At 39.9% G+C, this 27,183-nt stretch overlaps 1 protein-coding gene across 1 annotated transcript; it reads right to left on the minus strand.

Moving 5' to 3' along the window:
* Nucleotides 1–74: 74 nt before the first annotated feature.
* On the minus strand, nucleotides 75–25,780 carry PSKH2 (protein serine kinase H2). Its single transcript, XM_019926333.1, is given in 7 exon segments — nucleotides 75–271; nucleotides 274–292; nucleotides 20,593–20,700; nucleotides 20,703–20,815; nucleotides 20,818–20,923; nucleotides 20,925–21,261; nucleotides 25,650–25,780. Coding segments are annotated over 7 exon segments (1,011 nt in total).
* Between the last annotated feature and the right edge of the window lie 1,403 nt (nucleotides 25,781–27,183).

Here is a 27,183-nt window from a genome sequence, read left to right on the forward strand (position 1 = left end):
AGTGCAGATAGTGGTGATTCTTCTACCTTTAAGTTTCTCTTGCTCCACATAAGCCTTGATTTATGATAAGAACATCACTTAGAAGATTGTGCAGATCTGGGACTCTGTGGTTGGGGAGATGCCCTCCGCATGAAGTTTTGGGAAATGACCCTCTAAATATTCTTCATGGAAGATCCTGTAGTCATGAGGACCCAGGGATGGTCCAGGGCCTGCCCAGCTGACACTTGATGTTTAGCCCCCAAAATCAGTAGTCTGTTAAGTCCTTCCTTCAGTGGGAAATGGTTGGCCAAGGCTAAGAAGAAAAGTAAATAAATAAAATAGAATAAAATAAAAACACACACAAACACACATACAGAATCATGTTCTTAATTACAAAGGTCAATGCTTATTAAATCCAAATGACTTCTTCAAATAAGCCATTCGGAGATTATGTCATTAAACATGTAGTGAACCTAAAATTCCACTTTTGAAAAGACAAAAAAAAAACCCTCTCTTTAGCAAAAGAAAAAAAACAATACAAAAATTCTCTTCCAAACTCTCTGTCCAGCGAATGAGAATTCTTTTCCAGAAATCTGTCCAGTGTGCTGCCAGCAGCGATGCAAGTTTCCACATCCTGTTCACGTAAGCAGGATAAGGCGAAGTAGCTCTTGTTGGTGAACTCCACCAGTATCAGGTGAGTATTTACCCCATTGTGGTCAAGTCAGAGGGCCCCTATGACTCCAGGAATGAGTTAGAATGGAAAATGGAATGGACTGGGAAATCATCAACTTTTCTCTCCCTTTGAAAACTTACTCTGGACTTAAGATGCCTACCTCTCCACAGCCTGGAGAAAAAAGAGGACTTTGGGGAAGAATCCCTCACAGCGCCTTTCCTTTGAGCACACAGGGCCCTCATGACTCCCAGTCAGTTGCCTACAAGCGGGATTCAGCCCGTAGCAGAGATATGGCATGTTCAACCAGCTATTTGATGTTTCGAGGACGTGTTCTGGCAAAATCTACAGCTTTTGCACATAATTTAAGTACGATGACAGAAATTCATAGTGACTTTTGTGAGGATGGGGACAAGAGGGCTGTTGTTTTTCCTCAGACTTGTTTTCTGTGTTACCTATCAACATGTAGCACGTATCTGGAAAATGCTATGCTTTTGTATCCCTCCTTATTTAGAAAGGAGAGAGATTGAGAAAACTGACCATATATTTGCTATATTGCAAACAGCAATTTCTGGTTGATATGTGTATCTCAAGAAAAATAAGGGAATCCTTACAAGCTATTGCTTTGTCCTTGTGGAAGGAAAAATCAAACTCCATACATAAACATCACAGCCTCCAATCTCTTAGCACTCTGAGAATCTGGATCAAAGAAATCAGTAAAGGAATTACTCTTCTTTTTTTCCTTCAGTTTATTTAGATAAATGAGATACGAGAAATGTTTATCCCAAAAATAAAATTCCTGAAATAAATGAACACACTTGCCAAACACAGGGAAAATAAAACATAAACCTTGCAAGTCTAGACAAAACATTTCAGTAGCTGAAACTCGTGATGGCATGTCCTCTGATTCTGGCTAGACATTTATTTGGCCCTGGATCCAGACATATTTATCTGGGCTCATGTCTAGTTAAATGAAGGTTAAATTAGATGTCTTCAGTGGAGCATTATAAGACAAGCAACTGAATCTTTCTGGAAAGAATATAAAATATGTCCAATGAGATTTATGGAGAGCTCATTAAGATGACCAAATGAATATACATTGAAAATGCAGTTGCAGAAAATAAGGTAACTAGTGTCCTGGAAAAGAACTCTTCAGGCAAAGCTCATTATTCAAACACAGGTTATAAATGACAGAATCCCTGAGCCACAAAGAACAACTAGAGAGTATGTAGAAGACAGTTTCATGTTACATATTAGAAGACAACAGGTACAAGGAAGAAAATGTTAAGACTTCTACTGTATTTTTATCTTCTTAATCCAAACTTTATTTTTGTCTATGTTTTACAAAGTATAAAACAGATTAATATGCATACATGTACATATTCTAGAAATGCATAAAAACTGAGTGTGCATGCTCAAAATTTTTGAGCTAATAGTGTTATATGACACAAAACAATCAGGTTGTGGCACCACAGGTTGAATCAAATCCCTACTCTGGACCAACTGTCACCTGATGACATCATTAAGTTCTGTCAGCAGCTTTCACATCCACGTTATGTCCAATGAGGCTTTCCTCACCATTTCTCTTCTTAGACATGGCCACTCCCACTCTTTGACTTTAAAATTCCAATTTGGCTTTTCTCCACAGTCTCAGGGAGACACTGCTGTCAGCCAGCCAGTTAACCCGTCTTAATGTGGAAAGAGCTGCAGATTGAGGTAAGGGGATCTGGACCAGATAGGTTGACTGGCCACACTCAGCTCAAGATCTTGGTTTCCTCATCAGAAAAATGGGGATCATCATATCTCCTATTAGGAACAAATTAATAAAGTATGTGAAAAATGGTTTTCAAAGTATAAAATATTAGGAAGATTGTTGTTGCTTTTGCCGTGGTTACTATTAAATCACAATGTAACTTCCTCCTCAGTACTTCTATAGACACCTCACTAACAATATTTAGAGGACAAGAAGATGCAAATTATCCAAAACTTCTCAGACTAATTCCACTTATTATTACCATGATAAATGTAGGTCCTTAAAAAAAATTATTCTGTGTGAAGTGGTAATGAACCATGTAAAAAGAAAGACAGCACTTTCTTTTATCCCAAGCTCATCCAATTAGTTACAAGTACATTGTAATATTTGTGGACAATATGGGGCTTTCTCCACTTTCTTCTCTCTTCCTTTGTTCATTTCTTCCTATTTCTCTGTCCTCTCTAATAGAAACTAGCTAAACTGTACAAAACAACAACAAAAAAGGGTATAAAAGTAAAATTCAATACTAGCAATTGCACTATTAGCTTTGGAGGAATTAAAAAATTTTAGAAGGATGGTATCATGTTCTATTGATGTCTTGACTCCTTTGCCTCTAAACAGAGAAGTAGGGGATGATAGTAGTTTATTGCTTTCCAATTTGTTGATGAATACTTTTCTCTTAATGTGAGCCAAGTGCAGGGCCTTTGAAAGAGTCTGGCTCTCTGGATCCTGTCCCAGTGAGGCTCTTGCTGGCTTATTGTTCAGCATAGTCTTCCAGCTTCCCCTTCACCTGGTGCTCCCTGGACTTCTCTGCAGTATTCCATTCACTGGCTCTGTCCTCCACCCCATCCTTTCCTGCCCTTCTTCCTCATTCTGACAACCAGGCCTTACTTTCACCTCTAATTTTATGCATCATCTCCCAAATTAAATTATTTGTCCAGGATTCTCTTACCTATGGGTTGCCCACAACTTAGTCTCCTTCACTTTCCTCCCCAGGAGCCCCAGGAGTCCCCATAGAGATTCCCAGCTCCCCCTGCAAGAGACTACAGAGTCCTACATTCCAGATTCCCATGTTAATTCTTTCCTTTTAATGAACACTAATTAATAAAGGTAATGTAATAGCTTGTAAGAAGGTTACCAAATATACAAAAACTGACTATGTAACTAGTTTAAAAATGAATAATATTCATATGACTAGTCAAAGCTTTCATATTTCTTGGTTCCTTTGAGGCATTCCCACAGAGAATCATTATTAAAAATCATTATTAAAAGCTAGACACCACAAGCACAAGCACATGCAATATAGATGTAGTCCCTAAAATTTTGGATGCAATGTCTTAAATTTTAAACATTGTAATGGTGATCATTTTTTAATGTACAGAAATATTGGATCACTATGTTGTGCACTAAGAATTAACACAGTGCTGTAGGACAATTGTACTTCAAAAACAAACAAACCTCATAGAAAAAGAGATCAGATTTTTTGGCTACCAGAGGCAGGTGGGAAGGGGGAAGAGGAATTGAATGAAGGTGGTTAAAAGGTAGAAACTTCCAGTTACAAGACAAATAAGTATTGGGGTTGCAATATACAAGATTTAATAATTAGCACTGCTAATTATTAAATTAGCAGTTATACATGCTGTATGTTATACATGAAAGTTGTTAAGAGAGTAAATACTAAGAGTTCTCATCACAAGGAAAAATATTTTTTCTTTTTCTTTTATTTTGTATCTCTATTAGATGATGGATGTTCACTAAATTTATTGTGAAAATCATTTCATGATATATATAAGTCAAATCATCATGCTGTATACCTTAAACTTATACAGTGTGGTATGTCAATGATACCTCAATAAAACTGGAAGAAAAAAATTTAAGGATTATAATTAATGTTGAAACTTGATAAATATAGAGCTTATAGAAGTAAAGTGCAATTACTGGTGGATTTAATCATAAGTTTTCATAAAACTACAAACATCTATTTTTCTCAAGGTAATATTAATCCCCTCAAAATTGTAGTTTTTATTAAAATTTCTCCTGGTGATAAACCTCCGACAAGCATTTCCCTTCCTTCTTTGAACTTTAGCCTTATGGCCTTGGTAGGATTTCACTTAAGCTTTACAATTAAATTTTATGTAAATGTGTCCCAAAGTACTGACAACTCTCCATAACTTTGTTAACAGTAGACTGGGCAAAATCATTATTCCTCATTTCAAAAAGTAAGAGATTCTGTACATCATCTTTATGTCATAGATATTTAAGGTTTTTTTTTTCTTCCCAATATTCAGACTCCCTAGACTTCAAATTAGGTCTTATATTTGCCAAAGCTGAAACTGCTCAAAGTCAAGATTTGACTAATTATGTCACAATGCTCTATCTGTTGGGACATTTGTAAACCCTGGAAAAAGTGAATAGACATTCACAAGTTATTATAGGTGACATCTAATAAAAAATGGAGAAAGAGCCAATTAATCCTACATGAGGCTCATAAAGAAGATATTTTTGTAAGTTAAGAGGATAATTTTGAGGCTCTTAACATGGGGGGAGGGATGGTTTAAGTTCTTCACTGATAAAGAAACTGCTGAAGCTTTAAAAGGATTCGGCAGAGATTATCCTCAAAGAAAGATGATAAGAAAAATAACAAAAAATTGAATTGGCCTTTGAATGCTAAATCATCGGCTGCCCCATTCTTCCATACATAAAATACATTTAGAACTAGTTCCTATATTATAAGCCTCATAAACCATAATATAAATAATATAAATATAATATTAAATCCAGATATTCCTAAGTTTATGAAAACTTTATGCAAATAATTCTTTTCCCCTCAACTCCGTGAATTCCATTGATAAGATCAACGTCAAGAAGTGCAACATAATCAAGGAAGCCAATAGCTATTTTCCACTCTAATCACTATCCCTTATGCCAAGGCTAACATCCATACAGTCAAAGTGAGATGAACCACTGTTCCAATTCTTTTTTTTTTAACATATTTATTGGAGTATAATTGCTTTACAATGGTATGTTAGTTTCTGCTTTATAACAAAGTGAATCAGTTATACATATACATATGTCCCCATGTCTCTTCCCTCTTGCATCTCCCTCCCACCCTCCCTATCCCACCCCTCAAGGTGGTCACAAAGCACCGAGCTGATCTCCCTGTGCTATGCGGCTGCTTCCCACTAGCTATCTATTTTATGTTTGGCAGTGTATATATGCCCATGTCACTCTCTCACTTTGGCCCAGCATACCCTTCCCCCTCCCCATATCCTCAAGTCCATTCTCTAGTAGGTCTGAATCTTTATTCCCGTCTTTCCCCTATGTTCTTCTGACCATTTTCCTTTCTTTCTTTCTTTTTTAATATTCCATATATACGTGTTAGCATACAGTGTTTGCTTTTCTCTTTCTGACTTACTGCACTCTGTATGAAAGTCTCTACGTCCATCCACTTCACTACAAATAACTCAGTTTCGTTACTTTTTATGGCTGAGTAATATTCCATTGTATGTATGTGCCACATCTTCTTCATCCATTCATCTGTTGATGGACACTTCGGTTGCTTCCATGTCCTGGCTATTGTAAATAGAGCTGCAGTGAACATTGTGGTACATGACTCTTTTTGAATTATGGTTTTCTCAGGGTATATGCCCAGTAGTGGGATTGCTGGGTTGTATGGTAGCTCTACTTTTAGTTCTTTAAGCAACCTCCATACAGTTCTCCATAGTGGCTGTATCAATTTACATTCCCACTAACAGTGCAAGAGGGTGCCGTTTTCTCCACACCCTCTTCAGCATTTATTGTTTGTACATTTTTTTATGATGGCCATTCTGACTGGTGTGAAATGATATCTCATTGTAGTTTTGAGTTGCATTTTCTAATGATTAATGATGTTGAGCATTCTTTCATGTGTTTGTTGGCAGTCTGTATATCTTCTTTGGAGAAATGTCTATTTAGGTCTTAACCCAATCCATTATTGGATTAGGTTGTTTGGTTTTTTGTTATTGAACTGCTTGTAAATTTTGGAGACTAATCCTTTGTCAGTTGCTTCATTTGCAAATATTTTCTCCCATTCTGAGGGTTGTCTTTTCGTCTTATTTATGGTTTCCTTTGCTGTGCAAAAGCTTTGAAGTTTCATTAAGTCCCATTTGTTTATTTTTCTTTTTATTTCCATTTCTCTAAGAGGTGGGTCAAAAAGGATCTTGCTGTGATTTATGTCATAGAGTGTTCTGCCTATGTTTCCCTCTAAGAGTTTGATGGTGTCTGGCTTTACATTTAGGTCTTTAATCCATTTTGAGTTTATTTTTGTGTATGGTGTTAGGGAGGGTTCTAATTTCATTCTTCTACATGTGGCTGTCCAGTTTTCCCAGCACCACTTCTTGAAGTGGCTGTCATTTCTCCACTGTGTATTCTTGCCTCCTTTATCAAAGATAAGGTGACCATATGTGTGTGGGTTTATCTCTGGGCTTTCTATCCTGTTCCATTGATCTATATTTCTGTTATTGTGCCAGTACTATACTGTCTTGATTACTGTAGTTGTAGTATAATCTGAAGTCAAGGAGCCTGATTCCTCCAATTCCGTTTTTATTTCTCAAGAATGCTTTGGTTATTTAGGGTCTTTTGTGTTTCCATACAGATTGTGAAATATTTTGTTCTAGTTGTGTGAAAAATGCCAGTGGTAGTTTGATAGGGATTCACTGAATCTGTAGGTTGTTTTGGGTAGTAGAGTCATTTTCACAATGTTGATTCTTCTAATCCAAGAATATGGTATGTCTCTCCATCTATTTGTATCATTTTTAATTTATTTCATTAGTGTCATAATTTTCTGCATACAGGTCTTTTGTCTCCTTAGGTAGGCTTATTCCTAGATATTTTATTCTTTTTGTTGCAATGGTAAATGGGAGTGTTTTCTTAATTTCACTTTCAGATATTTCATCATTACTGTATAGGAATGTAAGAGATTTCTGTGCATTAATTTTGTATCCTGCTACTTTACCAAATTCATTGATTAGCTCTAGTAGCTTTCTGGTAGCATCTTTAGGATTCTCTATGTATATTATCATGTCATCTGCAAGTAGTGACAGCTTTACTTCTTCTTTTCCGATTTGAATTCCTTTTCTTTCTTTTTCTTCTCTGATTGCTGTAGCTAAAACTTCCAAAACTATGTTGAACAATAGTGGTGAGAGTGGGCAAACATGTCTTGTTCCTGATCCTAGTGGAAATGCTTTCAGTTTTTCACCGTTGAGGACGTGTTGGCTGTGGGTTTGTCGTGTATGGCCTTTATTATGTTGAGGAAAGTTCCCTCTATGCCTACTTTCTGGAGGGTTTTTATCAAATGGCTGTTGAATTTTGTCAAAAGCTTTCTCTGCATCTATTGAGATGATCATATGGTTTTTCTCCTTCAATTGGTTAATATGGTGTATTACATTGATTGATTTGTGTATATTAAAGAATCCTTGCATTCCTGTAATAAACCCCACTTGATCATGGTGTATGATGCTTTTAATGTGCTGTTGCATTCTGTTTGCTAGTATTTTGTTGAGGATTTTTGCATCTATGTTCATCAGTGATGTTGGCCTGTAGTTTTCTTTCTTTGTGACATCTTTGTCTGGTTTTGGTTTCAGGGTGATGGTGGCCTCATAGAATGAGTTTAGGAATGTTCCTCCCTCTGCTATATTTTGGAAGAGTTTGAGAAGGATAGGTGTTAGCTCTTCTCTAAATGTTTGATGGAATTCGCCTGTGAAGCCATCTGGTCCTGGGCTTTTGTTTGTTGGTAGATTTTTAATCACAGTTTCAATTTCAGTGCTTGTGATTGGTCTGTTCATATTTTCTATTTCTTCCTGGTTCAGGTCTCAGAAGGTTGTGCATTTCTAAGAATTTGTCCATTTCTTCCATTTTATTGGCATACAATTGCTTGTAGTAATCTCTCATGATCCTTTGTACTTCTGCAGTGTCAGATGTTACTTCTCCTTTTTCATTTCTAATTCTCTTGATTTGAGTCTTTTCCCTTTTCTTTTCTTGGTAAGTCTGTCTAATGGTTTATCAATTTTATTTATCTTCTCAAAGAACCAGCTTTTAGTTTTATTGATCTTTGCTATCATTTCCTTCATTTCTTTTTCATTTACTTCTGATATGATCTTTATGATTTCCTTCCTTCTGCTAACTTTGGTATTTTTGTTCTTCTTTCTCTAATTGATTTAGTGTAAGGTTAGGTTGTTTATTTGAGATGTTTCTTGTTTCTTAAGGTAGGCTTGTATAGCTATAAACTTCCCTCTTAGTACTGCTTTTGCTGCATCCCATAGGTTTTGGGTCATCGTGTTTTCATTGTCATTTGTTTCTAGGTATTTTTTGATTTCCTCTTTGATTTCATCAGTGATCTCTTGGGTATTAAATAGTGTGCTGTTTAACCTCCATATGTTTGTATTTCTTACGGATTTTTTCCTGTAATTGATACCTAATCTCATAGTGTTGTGGTCGGAAAAGATAGTTGATACAATTTCAATTTTCTTAAATTTACCAAGGCTTGATTTGTGACCCAAGATATGATCTATCCTGGAGAATGTTCCATGAGCACTTGAGAAGAATGTGTATTCTGGTTTTTCTGGATGGAATGTCCTATAAATATCAATTAAGTCCATCTTGTTTAATGTATCATTTAAAGCTTGTGTTTCCCAAAATTGAGCTATTTGTAATGAAGTGGATATACCTAGAGTCTGTCATACAGAGTGAAGTAAGTCTGAAAGAGAAAGACAAGTACCATATGCTGACACATATATATGGAATTTAAGGGGAAAAAAATGCCATGAAGAACCTAGGGGTAAGACAAGAATAAAGACACAGACCTACTAGAGAATGGACTTGAGGATATGGGGAGGGGGAAGGGTAAGTTGTGACAAAGCGAGAGAGAGGCATGGACATATATACACTACCAAACTTAAGGTAGATAGCTAGTGGGAAGCAGCCGCATAGCACAGGGAGATCAGCTCAGTGCTTTGTGACCGCCTGGAGGGGTGGGATAGGGAGGATGGGAGGGAGGGAGACGCAAGAGGGAAGAGATATGGCAACATATGTATAACTGATTCACTTTGTTATAAAGCAGAAACTAACATACCATTTTAAAGCAATTATACTCCAATAAAGATGTAAAAAAAAAAATGCTTGTGTTTCCTTATTTCCATTTTGGATGATCTGTCCATTGGTGAAAGTGGGGTGTTAAAGTCTCCTACTATGATTGTGTTACTGTTGATTTCCCCTTTTATGGCTGTTAGTATTTGCCTTATGTATTGAGGTACTCCTATGTTGCATGCATAAATATTTACAATTGTTATATCTTCTTCTTGGATTGATCCCTTGATCATTATGTAGTGTCCTTCTTTGTCTCTTGTATTAGTCTTTGTTTTAAAGTCTATTTTGTCTGATATGAGAATTGCTACTCCAGCTTTCTTTGGGTTTCCATTTACATGGAATATCTTTTTCCATCCCCTCACTTTCAGTCTGTATGTGTCTCTAGGTCTGAAGTGGGTCTCTTGTAGACAGCATATACACGGGTCTTGTTTTTGTATCCATTCAGCCAGTCTATGTCTTTTGGTTGGAGCATTTAATCCATTTACTTTTAAGGTAATTATCGGTATGTATGTTCCTATTGCCATTTTCTTAGTTGTTTTGGGTTTATTATTGTAGGTCTTTTCCTTCTCTTGTGTTTCCTGCCTAGAGAAGTTTGTTTAGCATTTGTTGTAAAGCTGGTTTGGTGGTGCTGAATTCTCTTAGCTTTTGCTTGTTTGTAAATCTTCTAATTTCTCCATCAAATGTGAATGAGATCCTTGCTGGGTAGAGTAATTTTGGTTGTAGGTTTTTCTCTTTCATCACTTTAAATATATCCTGCCATGCCCTTCTGGCTTGCAGAGTTTCTGCTGAAAGATCAGCTGTTAACCTTATGGGGATTCTCTTGTGTGTTATTTGTTGTTTTTCCCTTGCTGCTTTTAATATGTTTTCTTTGTATTTAATTTTTGATAGTTTGATTATTATGTGTCTTGGTATGTTTCTCCCTGGATTTATTCTGTATGGGACTCTCTGTGCTTCCTGTACTTGATTAACTATTTCCTTTCCTATATTAGGGAGGTTTTCAACTATAATCTCTTCAAATATTTTCTCAGCCCCTTTCTTTTTCTCTTATTCTTCTGGGGCCCTTATAATTTGAATGTTGGCACATTTAATGTTGTCCCAGAAGTCTCTGACACTGTACTCAATTCTTTTCATTCTTTTTGCTTTATTCTGCTCTACAGTAGTTATTTCCACTTTTTTATCTTCCATGTCACTTATCTGTTCTTCTGCCTCAGTCATTCTGCTATTGTTCCCTTGTAGAGAATTTTTAATTTCATTTATTGTGTTGTTCATCATTGTTTGTTTGCTCTTTAGTTCTTCTAGGTCCTTGTTAAACATTTCTTATATTATCTCCATTCTATTTCCAAGATTTTAGATCATCTTTACTATCATTATTCTGAATTCTTTATCAGGTAGACTGCCTATTTCCTCTTCATTTGTTAGGTCTGTTGGGTCTTTGCCTTGCTCCTTCATCTGCTGTGTGTTTCTCTGTCTTCTCATTTTTCTTAACTTACTGTGTTTGGCATCTCCATTTCGCAGGCTGCAGGTTTGTAGTTTCCGTTATTTTTGGTGTCTGTCCCCAGTGGCTAAGTTTGGGTCAGTGGGTTGTGCAGGCTTCCTGGTGGAGGGGACTAGTGCCTGTGTTCTGGTGGATGAAGCTCGATATTGTCTTTCTGGTAGGCTGGTCTACGTCTGGTGGTGTGTTTTGGGTTGTCTGGGGCTTATTATGATTTTAGGCAACCTCTGTGCTAATGGATGGGGTTGTGTTCCTGTCTTGCTAGTTGTTTGGCATAGGGTGTCCTGCACTGTAGCTGGGTGGTCTTTGAGTGGACCTTGGTCTTGGTATTGAGGTAGAGAACTCTGCAAGATTTTCACCGTTTGATATTACATGGAACTGGGAGGTCTCTTGTGGACCAGTGTCCTGAACTTGCCTCTCCCACCTCAGTGGCACAGCCCTGATGCCTGGGTGGAGCACCAAGAGCCTGTCCTCCACATGGCTCAGAATAAAAGTGAGAAAAAAGAGAAAGAAAGAAAGAAGGTAAAATAAATTAAAATAAAGTTATTAAAATAAAAAATAATTATTAAGGAAAAAAAGATTTTTTTAAAGAATTAAAAAAAATGGACAGATAGAACCCTAGGACAAATGGTAAAAGCAAAGCTATTATGACAAAATCACACACAGAAGCATACGCATACACACTCACAAAAAGAGAAAAAGGGAAAAAAATATATATATATATCGTTGCTCCCAAAGTCCACCTCCTAAATTTGGGATGATTCGTTGTCTATTCAGGTGTTCCACAGATGCAGGGTACAAGTTGATTGTGGAGATTTCATCCGCTGCTCCTGAGGCTGCTGGGAGAAATTTCCCTTTCTCCTGTTTGTTCACATAGCTCCCGGGTTTCAGCTTTGGATTTAGCCCCGCCTCTGCGTGTAGGTCGCCTGAGGGTGTCTGTTCTTCTCTTAGACAGGACGGGGTTAAAGGAGCAGCTTATTTGGGGGCTCTGGCTCACTCAGGCCGGGGGAGGGAGGGGTACGGATGCAGGGCGAGCCTGTGGCAGCAGAGGCCGGCGTGACGTTGCACCAGCCTGAGGCGCGCCGTGTGTTCTCCCGGGGAAGTTGTCCCTGGATCCTGGGACCCTGGCAGTGGCAGGCTGCACAGGCTCCCAGGAGTGGTGGTGTGGATAGTGACCTGTGCTCGCACACAGGCTTCTTGGTGGCGGCAGCAGCAGCCTTAGCGTTCCATGCCCGTCTCTGGGGTTCGCACTGGTAGCCGCGGCTCGCGCCCGTCGCTGGAGCTCCTTTAAGCGGTGCTCTTAATCCCCTCTCCTCGCGCACCCAGAAACAAAAGAGGGAAGAAAAAGTCTCTTGCCTCTTCGACTGGTCCGGACTTTTCCCCGAACTCCCTCCGGGCTAGCTGTGGCTTACTAGCCCCCTCAGGCTCTGTTCACGCCACCAACCCCAGTCCTCTGCCTGGGATCTGACTGAAGCCAGAGCCTCAGCTCGCAGTCCCGCCTGCCCCGGCGGGTGAGCAGACAAGCCTCTCGGGCTGGTGAGTGCTGGTTGGCACAGCTCCTCTGTGTCGGAATCTCTCCGCTTTGCCCTCCGCACCCCTGTTGCTGCACTTTCCTCCATGGCTCTGGAGCTTCCCCCCTCCGCCACCAGCAGTCTCCGCCCGTGAAGGGGCTTCCTAGTGTGTGGAAACCTTTCCTCCTTCACGGCTCCCTCCCACTGGTGCAGGTCCTGTCCCTGTTCTTTTGTCTCTGTTTTTTCTTTTTTACTTTTGCCCTACCCAGGTACATGGGGAGCTTCTTGCCTTTTGGGAGGTCTAAGTCTTCTGCCAGCGTTCAGTAGGTGTTCTGTAGGAGTTGTTCCACATGTAGATGTATTTCTGATATATTTGTGGGGAGGAAGGTGATCTCCGCGTCTTACTCTTCCGCCATCTTGAAGCTTCTCTATGTTTTAATTCTTACAAACACTCACTATTGGTGATTGAGTTTAAAAGAAGATATACATACATTCAATTTAAGGTGAGTCAAAGAAGAGATGAAGAAAGTGACAAGCAGAAAATGAAATCCAATTTGAAAGATTTATAATCTTTAAATTATTTTCTATAAAATAACTTTTAAAGTAAAAATATCATTAAAGAAATATTAAGCACCACTTTTTTGTGAGCAGAAGTACTTAGGAACTAAAACACAGGAATAGGAACCAAATTACAAGAATTATGGCCTGAGATACAGTGTAATGTTCATTATTGGCATTCTAGTCAGGATGGAAAGAGAATGAATCGGAGTTAAAGGACCAAATCTTCTGCTCTCCTCTCCTTTTTTTCCTACTTAATAACCTGAGTAGAGGAGAAATATAGTAAAGAAAAAAATGTGAGAAACTAGTGGAGATAAGGAAATAGAAAGAAACTGGGGTCATGGCTGGTGAGCATAATCCATCAGATCTTTTCCTTCCAAGGGAACATATCAGTAAATTTCTTCCTAACAGTACATCAATCATAGGTGAATCTAAGCAGATGGGCACCACTTTCTATTAATGTCCATGTGGGTTATTTTTAAAATATCTTTTTAGGGCTTCCCTGGTGGTGCAGTGGTTAAGAATCTGCCTGCCAATTCACAGAACACAGCTTCGAGCCCTGGTCCGGGAAGATCCCACATGCCGCAGAGTAGCTAAGCCCATGCACCACAACTACTGAGCCTGTGCTCTAGAGCCTGCGAGCCACAACTACTGAAGCCCATGTGCCTGGAGCCCGTACTCCGCAACAAGAGAAGCCACGGCAATGAGAAACCCACACACCACAATGAAGAGTAGCCCCCACTCGCCACAACTAGAGAAAGCCCGTGCACAGCAACGAAGATCCAACGCAGCCAAAAACAAATAAATAAATAAAATAATTTTATTAAAAATATATATATATATTTTTAATACCAGTGTTTATCCTTGTCAACTAGCTAATGTGGTTATGACTCACTTTATTATCAATTTACTTCACACCAAAAAAAGATTACTGCGATATAGTGGAGATAATTAGGCAAAATATGTGTTTCTCAACTAATTGGCAAGAATGTGTAATTGATTTATCATTAATATTAAAAATCTAACACCACACGTTTCTCACTATTCCATTTAAAAAGTGAGACAGGTACACTTGATAACTATATATTCTCTCTCTCTCTCTCTCTCTCTCTCTCTCTCTCTCTCTCTATATATATATATATATATATATATTTATATATATAGTTAAGCAAAATTCAAACTTTCATTCCCAATATTTCCCTTATTAATAGTAATAATAACAGAAACAGCCAATACATATATAGCACTGACTACATATGTACTAACATATAAATCTATTCTAAGCACTTTACATCTATTAGCTCATTTGATCTTCACAACAACCCTGTTAGGCAGATACTGTCATTATTTCTGTTTTACAAATGAAGAAACTGAGATACAGAGAAATTAAGAAGCAAGCCCAGAGTTACACAGTTAGTAAATGGCACAGCTGGGAGTGAAGGGCAGCCAGTATCGCTCCAGACTGTGCTCTTAACATTTGCACTACACTACTTTACAAAAGACTCATATAAATAGGCATTCACATGCACACAAATGCTCTAAAAGTCTTAATTTTTACTAGTCAACTTACTCTGTTTCCTGTGCTTTTGCATATGTTGTTCTGTCTACTTAGAATGTGCTCATCTCCCTTTCAGAAACTCCTACTCTTCCACCAAGTCACAGCACAAATGTCCCCTTCTCCAGGAAATCTGACCCAGCTTTCCTACACAGTGAGAGGCTCTCTTCCCTTGCTCCCTGGACTTTGAGCCATTTTTCCTATGTGTATCACAGCCTTCATATTTGAAGAGATACATAGTAATACGTGGACTGTCAGACAAGAGCACTAGATCCCTAAGAGCAGGGACACCGAGCATTTTTCATGTGGGTATTCCCCAAGCTGAGCTTGATTCCTGACATGAAGAAAGCCTAACCAGGAAGAGGGAAGGGGTGGAGACACACAAGCATGTGTCAAATGGTCTCCAGGAGAATTATGGATGAGACTCCAGCATGAGCCCTGCCACCATGCTGAAAGCCATTGTGATGGCATTGGTGACTAAGTAGATAAGCAAAGGTCTCCCTCACACAGTGGGGAGGAACTCCATGCTCTCTTCCACCTCTTTTCCACCATGTGCTGTGTCTTGTTACCCTGGTTGCTCCTCAGGCATTGCCGGGAGCACTTGGAATGGGGAACTGCCACCTCTATCTTGCAAAACCCAGTAAAATAAATGCAGCCTTTAAACCACCCGAATATTCCAGAATGTACCTAATCAATTCAGCAACTAAAAATATGAGTTATCTAATAGTCTACCATACCATAAATTAAAATTTGTATTCTATGCTCAATGCAGTGATGGTTGAGATCCATTTACTCGAGTAGGTATAAATCAGAATCTCAATTTTTATAAGCAATTCAGTTTTAAGAAATGCGATGTCTATGCTTACCTCTTTGTGATATCATATTGGAGATGGGTAGAAAAATATGACAGAATCCCAGCCTTCAAGGAGCCTACAATATCTTAGAAAGATGACACATAGATTAAGTGCCAAAACAAAAGAAATTTATGGTAATCCTAAACAGTATTCAGAAAAGGAAAGAACAACAGTGGAATGGTCATAAAAGCTTCATGAAAAGGAATGTACTTCACACCAAAATCAAGAAAAATTAAACATTAACATTATAGCTAATTTTTTGCCTAGACATGGGTGAGACTAGAGTACAGATCTGCCAGGTGTCTAGTAAAGTATCAGCTATTTATATTAAACATGTCTCTCTTCTTCACCATAAGAGATCTCTGGATGTTCTGATGCTATTTATTTCACTCTTCCATCTGACTTCCAGAGAAAAGAAGTGATTCACACAATGTGTCACACCTGGAATTTCAGTTATAGACAACAGGACTTTTTAAAAAGACAGTGCAAATCTATCATCTTACAGTTTTGCAGGTCAAAATTCTGAAATGGATCTTAGGGACTAAAATCAAGGTGTCAGCAGAGCCGTGTTCCTCTTAGAGATGGACTAAAAGCAAGGTGTTAGCAAAGCTGTGTTCCTTTCAGAGGTTCTAGGGGAGAATCTGTTCCCTGCCTTTTCCTGCTTCTAGAAACCACCCACATTTCTTGGCTCATTGTGACCCCTTCCTCCATCCTCAAAACACATTAATCCAACCTATCTTTCTGTCTTCACATGTCCTCTAACTTTGACCCTTCTTCCTCCGTTACATATAAAGACACTTGTGATCACATTGGGCCCATCCAGATAATCCAAGATAATCTCCTCATCTCAAAACCCTTAATTTAATCATGTCTGCAAATTTCCTTTTGTAAACTAGTATAAAGACCTGTAAACTAATATAGCCACAGATTCTGAGTATTAAGATGTGGACATCTTTGCCGGGTGTGTGGGAGGGGGGTGGCGGCATTATTCTGTATATCACACCTATGCTTCCAGACTTGATGGTCACCCTGCTTTTTAAATAAAATTGGTGCATTTAGAAATGTCTAGACTTCTTGATAGGTATAGACAACAATATTATGACAGAGAAAACATGATGATACCCTTATCTGAGTCTATCGACATATGTTTCCTTGGTGTCATGGAATGAATGTTTGTGTCCCTCCAAAATTCATATATAGAAGCCCTAACCCCTAGTGTGGCTGTATTTGGAGATGAAATTTCTAAGGAAGTAATTATGGTTAAATGAGGTCATTATGGTGGGGCCCTGATCTGATAGGATTAGTGTCCTCATAAGAAAAAAACACCAGAGAGTTCATTCTCTCTTTCTCTGTATGCACACAAAGAAGAGGTCAAATGAGCACACAGTGAGATGGCAGCTGTCTGTGAGCCAAGAGAAGAGGCCTCAGAATGAAACCTACCTTGCTGGCATCTTGATCTTGGACTTCCTAGACTCTAGACCTGTGAGAAACAAATTTCTGTTGTTTAAGCCACCCAGTCTGTAGCAATTTTGTTATGGCAGCTCAAGATGACTAAGACACTTGGTAATATTAAAAGAAAATGTTAATATGTAGACATATGTGGCTGACAAGCATGGGGAAGAAGGCCAAGGGAATATAAATCCAATAAGTTATTAAAAGCAGTTGCACTTCTGCTCTGTGGTATGTGCTTTCAGTACTCTGGGGCTACAGACAGGCATTTCCTCAAGAGACAGAGCATGACATCATGGAGATATCAGTGCTCCATCCTGCCGCTGAGCCCCTCTTTTCAGTATGTGCGTATACTCTTCTCTTTTGGAGTGTTTTGCTTCTGAAACGCAGCACCTCGATCTTTTTCATCATCATCCTTGGGCTTCAGGGGTCATTCTGTCTTGATCCCAGAGAGCAGTGAGTATTTGCCACAGCATTCTTATCACCACCACCCCACGGGTCAGCAGAGAGGGGTGGGAGTGAAGACCCAGCTCACCTGCCTCAGGCTGGAACAACGCTGTGGGATGGGGCTCACCTCCATGGCCTTGGCCTCCTCCCCTATCCATCCTGGTTCCCTCACTCCCTTACCTGTGTCCATGGGAGTCTATCCTTAATAAATTACTTGTACATGAGCCCTCTTCTCAGGGCTGCCTTCTGAGGAAACTGATGTTAGAAACCCTCTGAATTAAACCTGACAAAAGGACCTCTTAATAGAATAATTGTTTATTATTTTTGCACATTAAAAAAGGCATTGTGACATCTAGTCCAAATGTGGCCCCAAAGGACCAGGCCTCCTGGAGCCACACTTTATGTGGTCTCCTTGCACGTGGAATCTGGGTTGATCTAGCACTCACAGTAGCCAATAGAATGAGGCAAAAGTGATGTTGTGCCATTTCCAAGCCCAGCCTCGAAGAGGACTGGCGACTTCTTGTCTCCCTCTTGGAATACTGCCTTTAGGAAAGCTTAAACCGCCATGTAAAACATCTGACTGCCCTGCTGAAGAGACCACGTGGAGAAACCCCATGAAGAGAAAAGGGCCCTGAGATGTACAGAGAGAGGAGAGAGAAAAAGGCGGAGTGGTCCCAGTGATCTAGTTAATCCAGCTTTCCCACGAAGAGGTCAGCCATTTGAGGGGTCATCATGGCTATTCCATCCCAGGCAAGAACCAGATGACTGCAACATCATGTGAAGCAGAAGTGTCACCAAGCTGAGCCCTGTCAACCCACAGAATCATGAGTCATGATAAAATGGTTGTTATTTTAAGGCGTTAGGTTCAGGGAAGGTTTGTTATTCAGCAATAGATAACCAAAACAGAAATATATGTTCTTTGTAAACAAAACCAAAACAGAAATACAGATATACTCAAACTATAAAGAGGAAAACCAAAATGGTACATAATCCGTAAACCGGAAGATAAGCTCTGTTAACATTATACTGCATTGCACTGTATTTCCTCAAAGACTATTTCCTATGCATACATTTTCCCACATGATTTGTGTTAATACCGTATACACAATTTGTATTCTGTTTTTTTTGTTTAACTTGGCAGTATATCGGAAATATTTTCCAATACCCTTATAATGTTTAAGCATGAATAATTTAGGGACTACCGTATGAATGTTCAATAATTTATTCAAACATTCTCTTAGCGTTCTTTTCAATTGTCCACTTTTGTAGTATAGCCCAGATGAGCCTCTCGACACTGAAATCTTTGCTGCATCTGAGATTATTTCCTTAGATTCTTAAAAGTGGAATTAGTAGATCAAAATACATAAATTTTTAAAAGTTCTAGATGTATCTTTTCAAACTACTTTCCAAGAAATCTACAACAATTCATCCTCTACCAGTAGTGAATAACAGGGCTAATCTCTTAGTACTATTAGCAGCAATGAGTAGAATTAAGTTGAGTGTTGTTGTTTTTTTTATCTTTATCAGTTTGAAAGACAAAGAAAAGATATTGTTGTCTTCATTTGCATTTCTTTGGTCATTAGTGAAGCTGGACATTTTTTTCAAGCTTTTAATAATCAGTGGTTTACATTGTTTGTGAATTCTTCCCATCCTTTCCTATCTCCCTATGTAAGTCTCAGTTCTCAATTGTCAATTTGTATCAGTTTTTTAAAAAAACATATACATGTACTATAAGATATTAAATCTTGGGGCTTCCCTGGTGGCGCAGTGGTTGAGAGTCCTCCTGCCAATGTGGGGGACGTGGGTTCCTGCCCCGGCCCGGGAGGATCCCATATGCCGCGGAGCGGCTGGGTCCGTGAGCCATGGCCGCTGAGACTGCGCGTCCGGAGCCTGTGCTCTGCAACGGGAGAGGCCACAGCAGTGAGAGGCCCGCGTACCGAAAACAAAAGAAAAAATATTAAATCTGTCAGAGTATAGACAATATTATTTTTCAATTTGTTATTTAGCTTTCAATTTTGCTTAAGATGTTATACATATAGATGTTACACTTTAAGTAGGTAAAATCAAACTATCCATACTTTTCTTTATGCGGGAAAAATAAAGCCCTTTTATAGTTAAACATAAAATAAATTTGCTCAACAGGAAGTGAATTTCCTATTTTGTCCGGCTTCCCACAGAGAAGTATTGGTAACTTTCCTTCCTTAAACAAAACAAAAAAGTTAACACTTCCGTTAACACTGGGAGTTCCAAGTTTAAACAATGGATAAATATTTTACACAAACTGTGAAGTTAAACATTTCACTGAGGAAACACTACATCTCAAAAAGGGTGTGGATCATCTAGAATCAAGGCAGAAAATCTCTCATCAAACACCCAAGCAGCATGCTGAGCCTCTGAGTACACATTAATCTACTCAGCTGGCTCAGGCTCTGCATGATGATTGGAGAAACAACAGCAAACTCACTCATCTACTTGATGGTCAATGTCATTTGCTAACCACAGACAACTCAGTAATCGAGGCTCTTGCTACTTTGAGACCAGGGGCTCTCAGCCAGGGGTGATTTTGCCCCCTTGGGGACATTTAACAATGTCTGGAGACGGGGCTTCCCTGGTGGCACAGTGGTGAAGAATCCGCCTGTCAATGCAGTTCGAGCCCTGGTCCAGGATGATCCCAGCAAATAAGCCTGTGCGCCACAACTACTGACCCTGCGCTCTAGAGCCCACAACTACTGAAGCCCGCGTGCCTAGAGCCCATGCTCAGCAACAAGAGAAGCCACTGCAATGAGAAACCCATGCACCACAACGAAGAGTAGCCACCGCTCGCTGCAACCAGAGAAAAGTCCACGCGCAGCAACAAACACCCAATGCAGACAAAAAAATAAAATTAAAATAAAAATAGTTATTTAAAAATAAACAGTGTCTGGAGACAATTTTGATTGTCACAGCTGGGGGAAGGTGTGTATCTAGTGTAGCTACTAGAAATCAGTTTCTACCAGTATCTGCTAGTAGTGTACCTACTGGTACCTAGCTGGTAGAGGCCAGGGATGCTGCTAAACATCCTACAATGCACAGGACAGTCCCACCCCATCACCTTTTCCCACCCCACACCCAATAAAGAATCATCTCGCCCTAAACAGCAATAGCGCTAAGGTTGAGAAACTCTATTCCAGACCAAGTCAATAGAAAGAAAGTGAGCGCTTACATCTCCTCTGTAATTATATTTGCCTTTCAGAATCATCCTGTAAATTCTCATATGGCTTTCACCATCAAAAGGCAGGAATCTACAAAGTAAAACATAAGTGATTAGGCCTTAAAAGCCCACATGTCAACTGCACTGGTGTAAGGTTTCCTTAGCAAAATCTCAGAGGCTATTTACTCTGGGGTCCCACAGAGCATCCTCACTGTACAGTCACCACTTTTGTTCCCAGAGTTGCCAACCCAAAATCTGTGATAAAAAATTTTGACTCTGCACCTGGGTGATAACATAAGAGATTTTCGGGCTTTAGGTCCCTGTGAGTTATTTTCAATGCGTTGCAAATACCTCATGCCATCACCAACCATGTGGAGGATTCTGACAGCATCCTGCTCTGTAAAGTATCCCTGAGAGATGAGTCCATCAAAGAATTCCCCTCCTGTAGCCAACTCCATCACCATGTAAACTTGATCTTGGGTCTCAAAGATCTCCAGGAGCTGGACGATGTAATGATAGCTAACCCACCACAGGATAGAGAACTCAGATTCACACGCCTCTCTGCCTTCTCTCATTCTGGTTTCCATCACTTTTATTGCAAAAGGTTTCTTGGTGGTCTTCTGCTCCATTCTGACAAACTTGCTGAAACTGCCTGTCCTGATAAGAGCCTTGATATCATATCTGTTGGAAGAAAAACCAAATAAATCTGTTACCCTCTGAAGTGATTTTCAAAATTATTTAATTAGATGCTTTATATCATCCTTTCGAGCTTTATATTCCCCCCATCCAATTTCCTTGCATAACTGTGTTCATTATTTTTGAAAGTTACCCCAAATCCTCTTTTGAAATGGAGGCAAGTGATATAAAAGTAATTAGTTGGTAAAAAGACAAATAATCTTAATAACAATAGCTACCATTTATTACACATTTATTATGTGCCAGGAATTTTATTTTTTTAAAATCCTACCCTATAAAATTCCTGCTGGGTGATATTAAAAAGTTAAGTGATTTCCCAAGGCCACACAGATTGTATTGATAGTTGGAATAGATGGGATTTAAATCCAATTCCTTCAAATGCATTTCTCCAAAATTTTCTTGAAGAATTTTGGGACCTCCATCTACCATTTTCTTTCCTCCCTCCAACTCTTGTTTTTATCATTCTGCAACAGCAACCACCAAACCAGGTGAAGAGAATAAAAAAGAAGCTTAGTCCTATTTATAACTTCTCCAAAGATGGAGGAAACCATATCAGGAGACAGGGTACAAAGAGTAGGCTTCCTCATGTTGCTAGACTGTGAGCTCTCAGTCCCAGGCATAACTCATATCTCACCCAAGGTATCGCCCCAAATCGCTCCTCAGTAGATGTACCATTGCGAAAGTCAGCATGGTTGCGCTATTATAAGTGCAGCTTTCAGAAGACGGGTAGCGGTGGTGTCAGGACCCCCTTGCAGCCAGCAGCTCTCATAGTTCCCCCTACCTGACGCCACTGCACTTGCAATTTTACACAGCCAACAAAATTTTAACCTGGGATGTATGTCAGTAATGTGTAAAGTAATCATCTCTCAGAAACGCCAGGAAGTCAGCTAGGATTTCAAAGGCTAGGGATCTTAAACTTTAGTTACCTGTGTTAATGTCTATGTAAATTTAAGAATCCTATCAAAATTTAACCTTCTATCTTTATTTAAGAAATGTTGAGAAAGTGCTTGACTTAGAATCACGATTTTAAGCTGGAAAGAATATTAGAGAATGATTTAATCCAACCCCTCATTTTACAAATGAAGACATTTGAAGATCAGGTTAGCTGATTGGTTGTTTAATTTGTGGAGTGAGGATTAGAACCCAGGTCTCCTTACTTGCATCATAATTTGGTGCTTTTCCCACTTTACTAAAACTTCTCCCAGGTAAGAATGCCAACGAATGGCATGCAGTCAAGGAGGACACAGGGAGAAGGTAATTCTTTAAGTCACATACTGAATACCAAAGATTCAAATGCAAATATCAATCTGTACTTTAAACAGCCTTACTTCTTTTTGCTGAGTTTATTCTTCCTGTAGTTTTTTTCATTTGTCTACTTACTTATTCCTTATATTCCTGTGTTTACTGAATAAAAATGGCATTTGGCTGTACCAGCTTACAGAAAATAGCTTTGTTCTATACGGTGCATTTAATTTTCTGGCCAATTACCTTAACAAAACAGATAACAATTTAGTAATCTTAAATGGATTCTGTCCCCTCTTCTCTTTCCAACTCTGCTTTTTTTATTCACATGCACTCCCAGTGTGATTTTGAAGATAATCACAGGCATTTCAAATTCTGTTGCTTTGCAGACCAACACATTACCTCTAATGTGGATGAGAGCACTTTGCAAATACTAATTTATGACTATGCCCTCAAAGCTGCAGGAAAATTCATTTGCTCATGGGATTAATCATCAGCTATCAGACGAATTACCATTTCTGAGGAACTACACTCTCACTCAAATAAAAGGAGTGTTATTCAACACTGTTACAAGCCTTCATAAACCAAATGTTTAAAAAAATGTCAGTAATTTGGCATTGGAAGAAACAGTAAGCTTTAAGCCAAAATTTATAGTGCAAATAAGTGCTTTCAGACAACAAACGTCCCACAACAAAAGCCTGAAGCTGTGGCCTTGCTTGTGAACCCTTGATGGCCATGGATGGTGACTATTTTTATGAGGATGGTGACAATTTTTATGACAATGGTGACTATTTTTATGACTTGGGTGACTATATCTTGTGTAGCGCCTGGTACAGAGGGGACAGCAATAAATGTTGAATGAGAGAATCATTCAGTGAATGAATATCATTTCCAAATTATCGCCTTATTTTGAAAACATTAAGAATGGAATCAGGCATGGGAGGATGCATCTACAAGGCCAACCCACCTCCTCCATTTCCACCCTCCACTCCCACCCTCTCACAAAGCAGCCTCAAAGTCAGGTTTGTAGGTCATGCAATTTTACAACATCCCAGAGATTATAAGAAACAAAATTATTACTTTGACCTCAGCTGCCACAAACTGAACATGATAAAAAAAAATGAAACATGGAAACAATAATAATATTGCAACCGGTTTGACAGAAGCAATTGTAACTCCCAAGAAGAAAGTGAATATAGTCAGACTTAAATTCTATCATCTATCATTTGGGCTCACAATGGAGAGGAAAGACAACTGTGTTCTAGACCCATTTCTGTCACCAACTTGGATAAGTCACTTAATCTTTTGGGGCTCAATTCCTCATTGGTTAAGGAAGAGCCTTTAGTTAGTCTCTAAAGCTTTCCAATATTGAGATCCTCTACTTCTATGACTTTGTCATAATCTAAGAGCCTGGGACTAACCCGGAGGTGGAAGTTATGAGGGTGGATAAAGACTAGACCAGACTCCCTGGCCACAGATGACCAGAGATGCCACCCAATCAATTCAGTCTTGACAAGACCCCATATCCCCTCTGATTCAAGTTCAGTTGCATCAGCCAACTTTGTTCTTCTCTAAGCTTAGCAGATACTAGACTAATCCTCGAGTCATCCTTGTACCAGAATTTCCCAAGGATGCCAGGAAATGGCTCTGCATAGACTCTGGTCAGAACACAGTGATGAGGTGAGTGTATAATCCTAGGACTAGAAGTGTCCCTGAGAATCCAGTCAAGCCACGTACCACTGTGTCCAACCAAACGCTGCAGAGTGGAGGGGATTCCATTGTGTCCTTCCTCCACCTGGCCAACGTGGGGCACCCTGAGGAAATTCTTTCTCAGGCCAACCAACCGGCCAGACTTTCTTGTTCATTTCCTACATGGTCATCTTATGAAGACAATAACAGTATCTACATGAGGACCTGCACCATGCAGCATCATTTACATATATTACTTAATCATCCTCACAGCATTCTTACGAGGCAGCTATTATTATTATTCCCATTTTACAGAGGTGGAAATTAAGGAAGGAAAAAGGCTAAGGAACATTCCCAATGACACACAATAGAAAAGACAGGAGTGGATCTCAAGTCTGGTTGATTCAAAGCCCTGTTTCTATTCCACTAATTATGATCTCCTTTTCTAGAACGTAACAGAAGATCCTTCACACACCCCAGCTCCAGTGTATGTATTGCAAGTCCCCCCAGGGCTCTGAGGTCAGGGATTCTCTCCCTCTCCTCTCTGCGGCTCCTTCTACTTCTTCAGTCTTTATTTATTTATTTATTTTTTTTTTTGGCTGCATTTTTATCTTTGGCTGCATTGGGTCTTCATTGCTGTGTGCGGGCTTTCTCTAGTTTCAGCAAGTGGGGGCTACTCTTTGTTGTGGTGCGCGGGCTTCTCATTGCGGTGGCTTCTCTTGTTGCAGAGCATGGGCTCTGGGTGCGCGGGCTTCAGTAGCTGTGGCTCGCGAGCTCTAGAACGCAGGCTCAGTAGTTGTGGTGAACGGGCTTAGTTGCTCCGTGGCATGTGGGATCTTCCCGGACGAGGGCTCGAACCGGTGTCCCCTGCATTGGCAGGCGGATTCTTAACCACTGCGTCACCAGGGAAGTCCCTACTTCTTCAGTCTTGAACTTTCCCTATCTTCTGCCCTTCCCCCCTCTTTCAAAGAGAAATTGCACTGGACACTTGCTAAAAACATCAAGGAAGACTTTATTCCAGACTATTGCAAGAGAGGTCAAAATTACTGTGATGGGAGAGACTGAACTCAACTGTTGAAACACAAGGCAAGAGAGTTGTAAGGCTGGAGTGAGCTTGTAGGAAATTACTCAAGGGCATTAGGGGAGGAAGGGGTGTCATGGAAGTGAGATTCCTACCCTCCCACAGACACTGGTAGATAGAGCCTCGATCTTTCTTTGATTACATTTCAAAAGGTTGGCGCCCAGGTCCTTGAGAAAGACATTCCTGGGTTGTAAAAGATTTACATCTCAAAGGGCAGAGACGATTTAGGGAGGTCTGAGGCCTTTGATCAGAAAGAAGCGTTAAGGTCGGGTCAAGTCGAGGGGAACTCTAAGGGCGCCTCGGTCAGCGGTTCACCTTGCTCAGCCCAGCCCCTCCGCCTGCGGTTCACGTCCCGCTTTACCTGGAGAGGACTCGGGGGTCGAACTTGGCGCGGAGGCGGGCCACCTGCATCCTTTGAGACTCCGGGAAGGCCTTGGCCTTGACTCTCCCGCTCGACCCGGGCCGGCGCGGGCGGCTGGCGCCACAACCCATGGCCACGGCGGGGAGCGGGGCCCGAGGCTCCCGGTGCGCGCGCCCATTTATCCCCGGCTAGCAGAGCGGGCAGAACTGAGCCCCCCGCCCAAGGGCCCTTGTTAGGAAGAAGGCCCGGCCTACAGTCCGGCCGCCTTGATCCGCACTGACCACTGATCCATAGTAGAGCTTGACGTGGTAAAAACAAAGTGGGCGAGAAGTCAGGAGCCTGGGCTTAATTCTCAAGGGCTCAGTTTTCTCATCTGTGAAATGAGGACGTGAACATATAAAGTTAAATAGTTTATAAAGGAGATCTTCCTTCTAAAGGACTTTTATGTCTCCAAGGCAGAGCACACTCATAGCCAGATGATATGAACATTAAATATAATATTTTTAAGCTCTAAGAGCTTATAATATTTAAAGTATAAAATATCACTGTCCTCTACTGCATTAATTGAGCACACTAGTCTGTGTCTGGCACTCCGCTAACTCCTACATCTGTAAGAAACATGAGCCTCACCCTCTGAGTGATGCATCTGAGACAGAAAAACTCTGTCTAGAACCCATCCCAATACACTTTGCAAATACAAGGGTAAAATCTGTGGGGGGGAAAAATAGTATTAATTATGTATAATATTAATTATTAATTGAAATTATTATATGATATATCATCTATTTTATCTATTTCATCCTTGTGTTCATAATTATTTATACATGAGTATATGTTATACATATCGTTTTAGTAAATGATATTTTATGTATTGGTCAGATATCAATATATTGATTATGTATAATTTACATTGATAAATTTTATATAATTGATGTGTGGGGAGTGAAATTCAGTCAAAACCAGCCAGGCACGTCAAGATCAGGTACCCCTCAGAGGCTGAGGAGCCAGAAGTGAGGGCCAAGTCTCCCAGTCTAGTGCTCTTTCAATGGTCGTATCCTTTCTAATTTTGTTTAATGTTTAGTTTGGCTTAACAGAGACCATCTGTGGTGAGTCAATTAGTCATGGATTTGCCCAGAAGAAGTGTATTTTGAAGGAAAATGTAAAACACGACTTGGATTTAGCTTAGAGAAAATGAGCCCATGCTGCAAAGGGAGCTTAAGTGCCAAATAGTAGACTTTTCATGAAAAAGAACCCTCAAGATTCGCCAGGTACTGGGAAACAAAGAGAGAAAGTTGGTTGTAAGCAGGTGAAGAATTCATGCTTTTGTGTCGCAAGTTTTTAACTAATTTTCAGAATAGGCAAAATAAGCAGGATGGAAAAGAGAAGAAAAGGGAGGAGATGGAGAGAAGTAAAACGTTCAGGTGCTGCTGAAAGAGCAAGCTCTCCTGTTCAGGGAGCACAGGGCTGTGAGGATGCATGCGGCCCAGCAGATAGGAAGCGTCTACCGTGAATCCTGGCCCTGGGCAGCGGTGAC

The sequence above is a fragment of the Tursiops truncatus genome, chromosome 17 (assembly GCF_011762595.2).
Source record: "Tursiops truncatus isolate mTurTru1 chromosome 17, mTurTru1.mat.Y, whole genome shotgun sequence".
NCBI lineage: Eukaryota > Metazoa > Chordata > Mammalia > Artiodactyla > Delphinidae > Tursiops > Tursiops truncatus.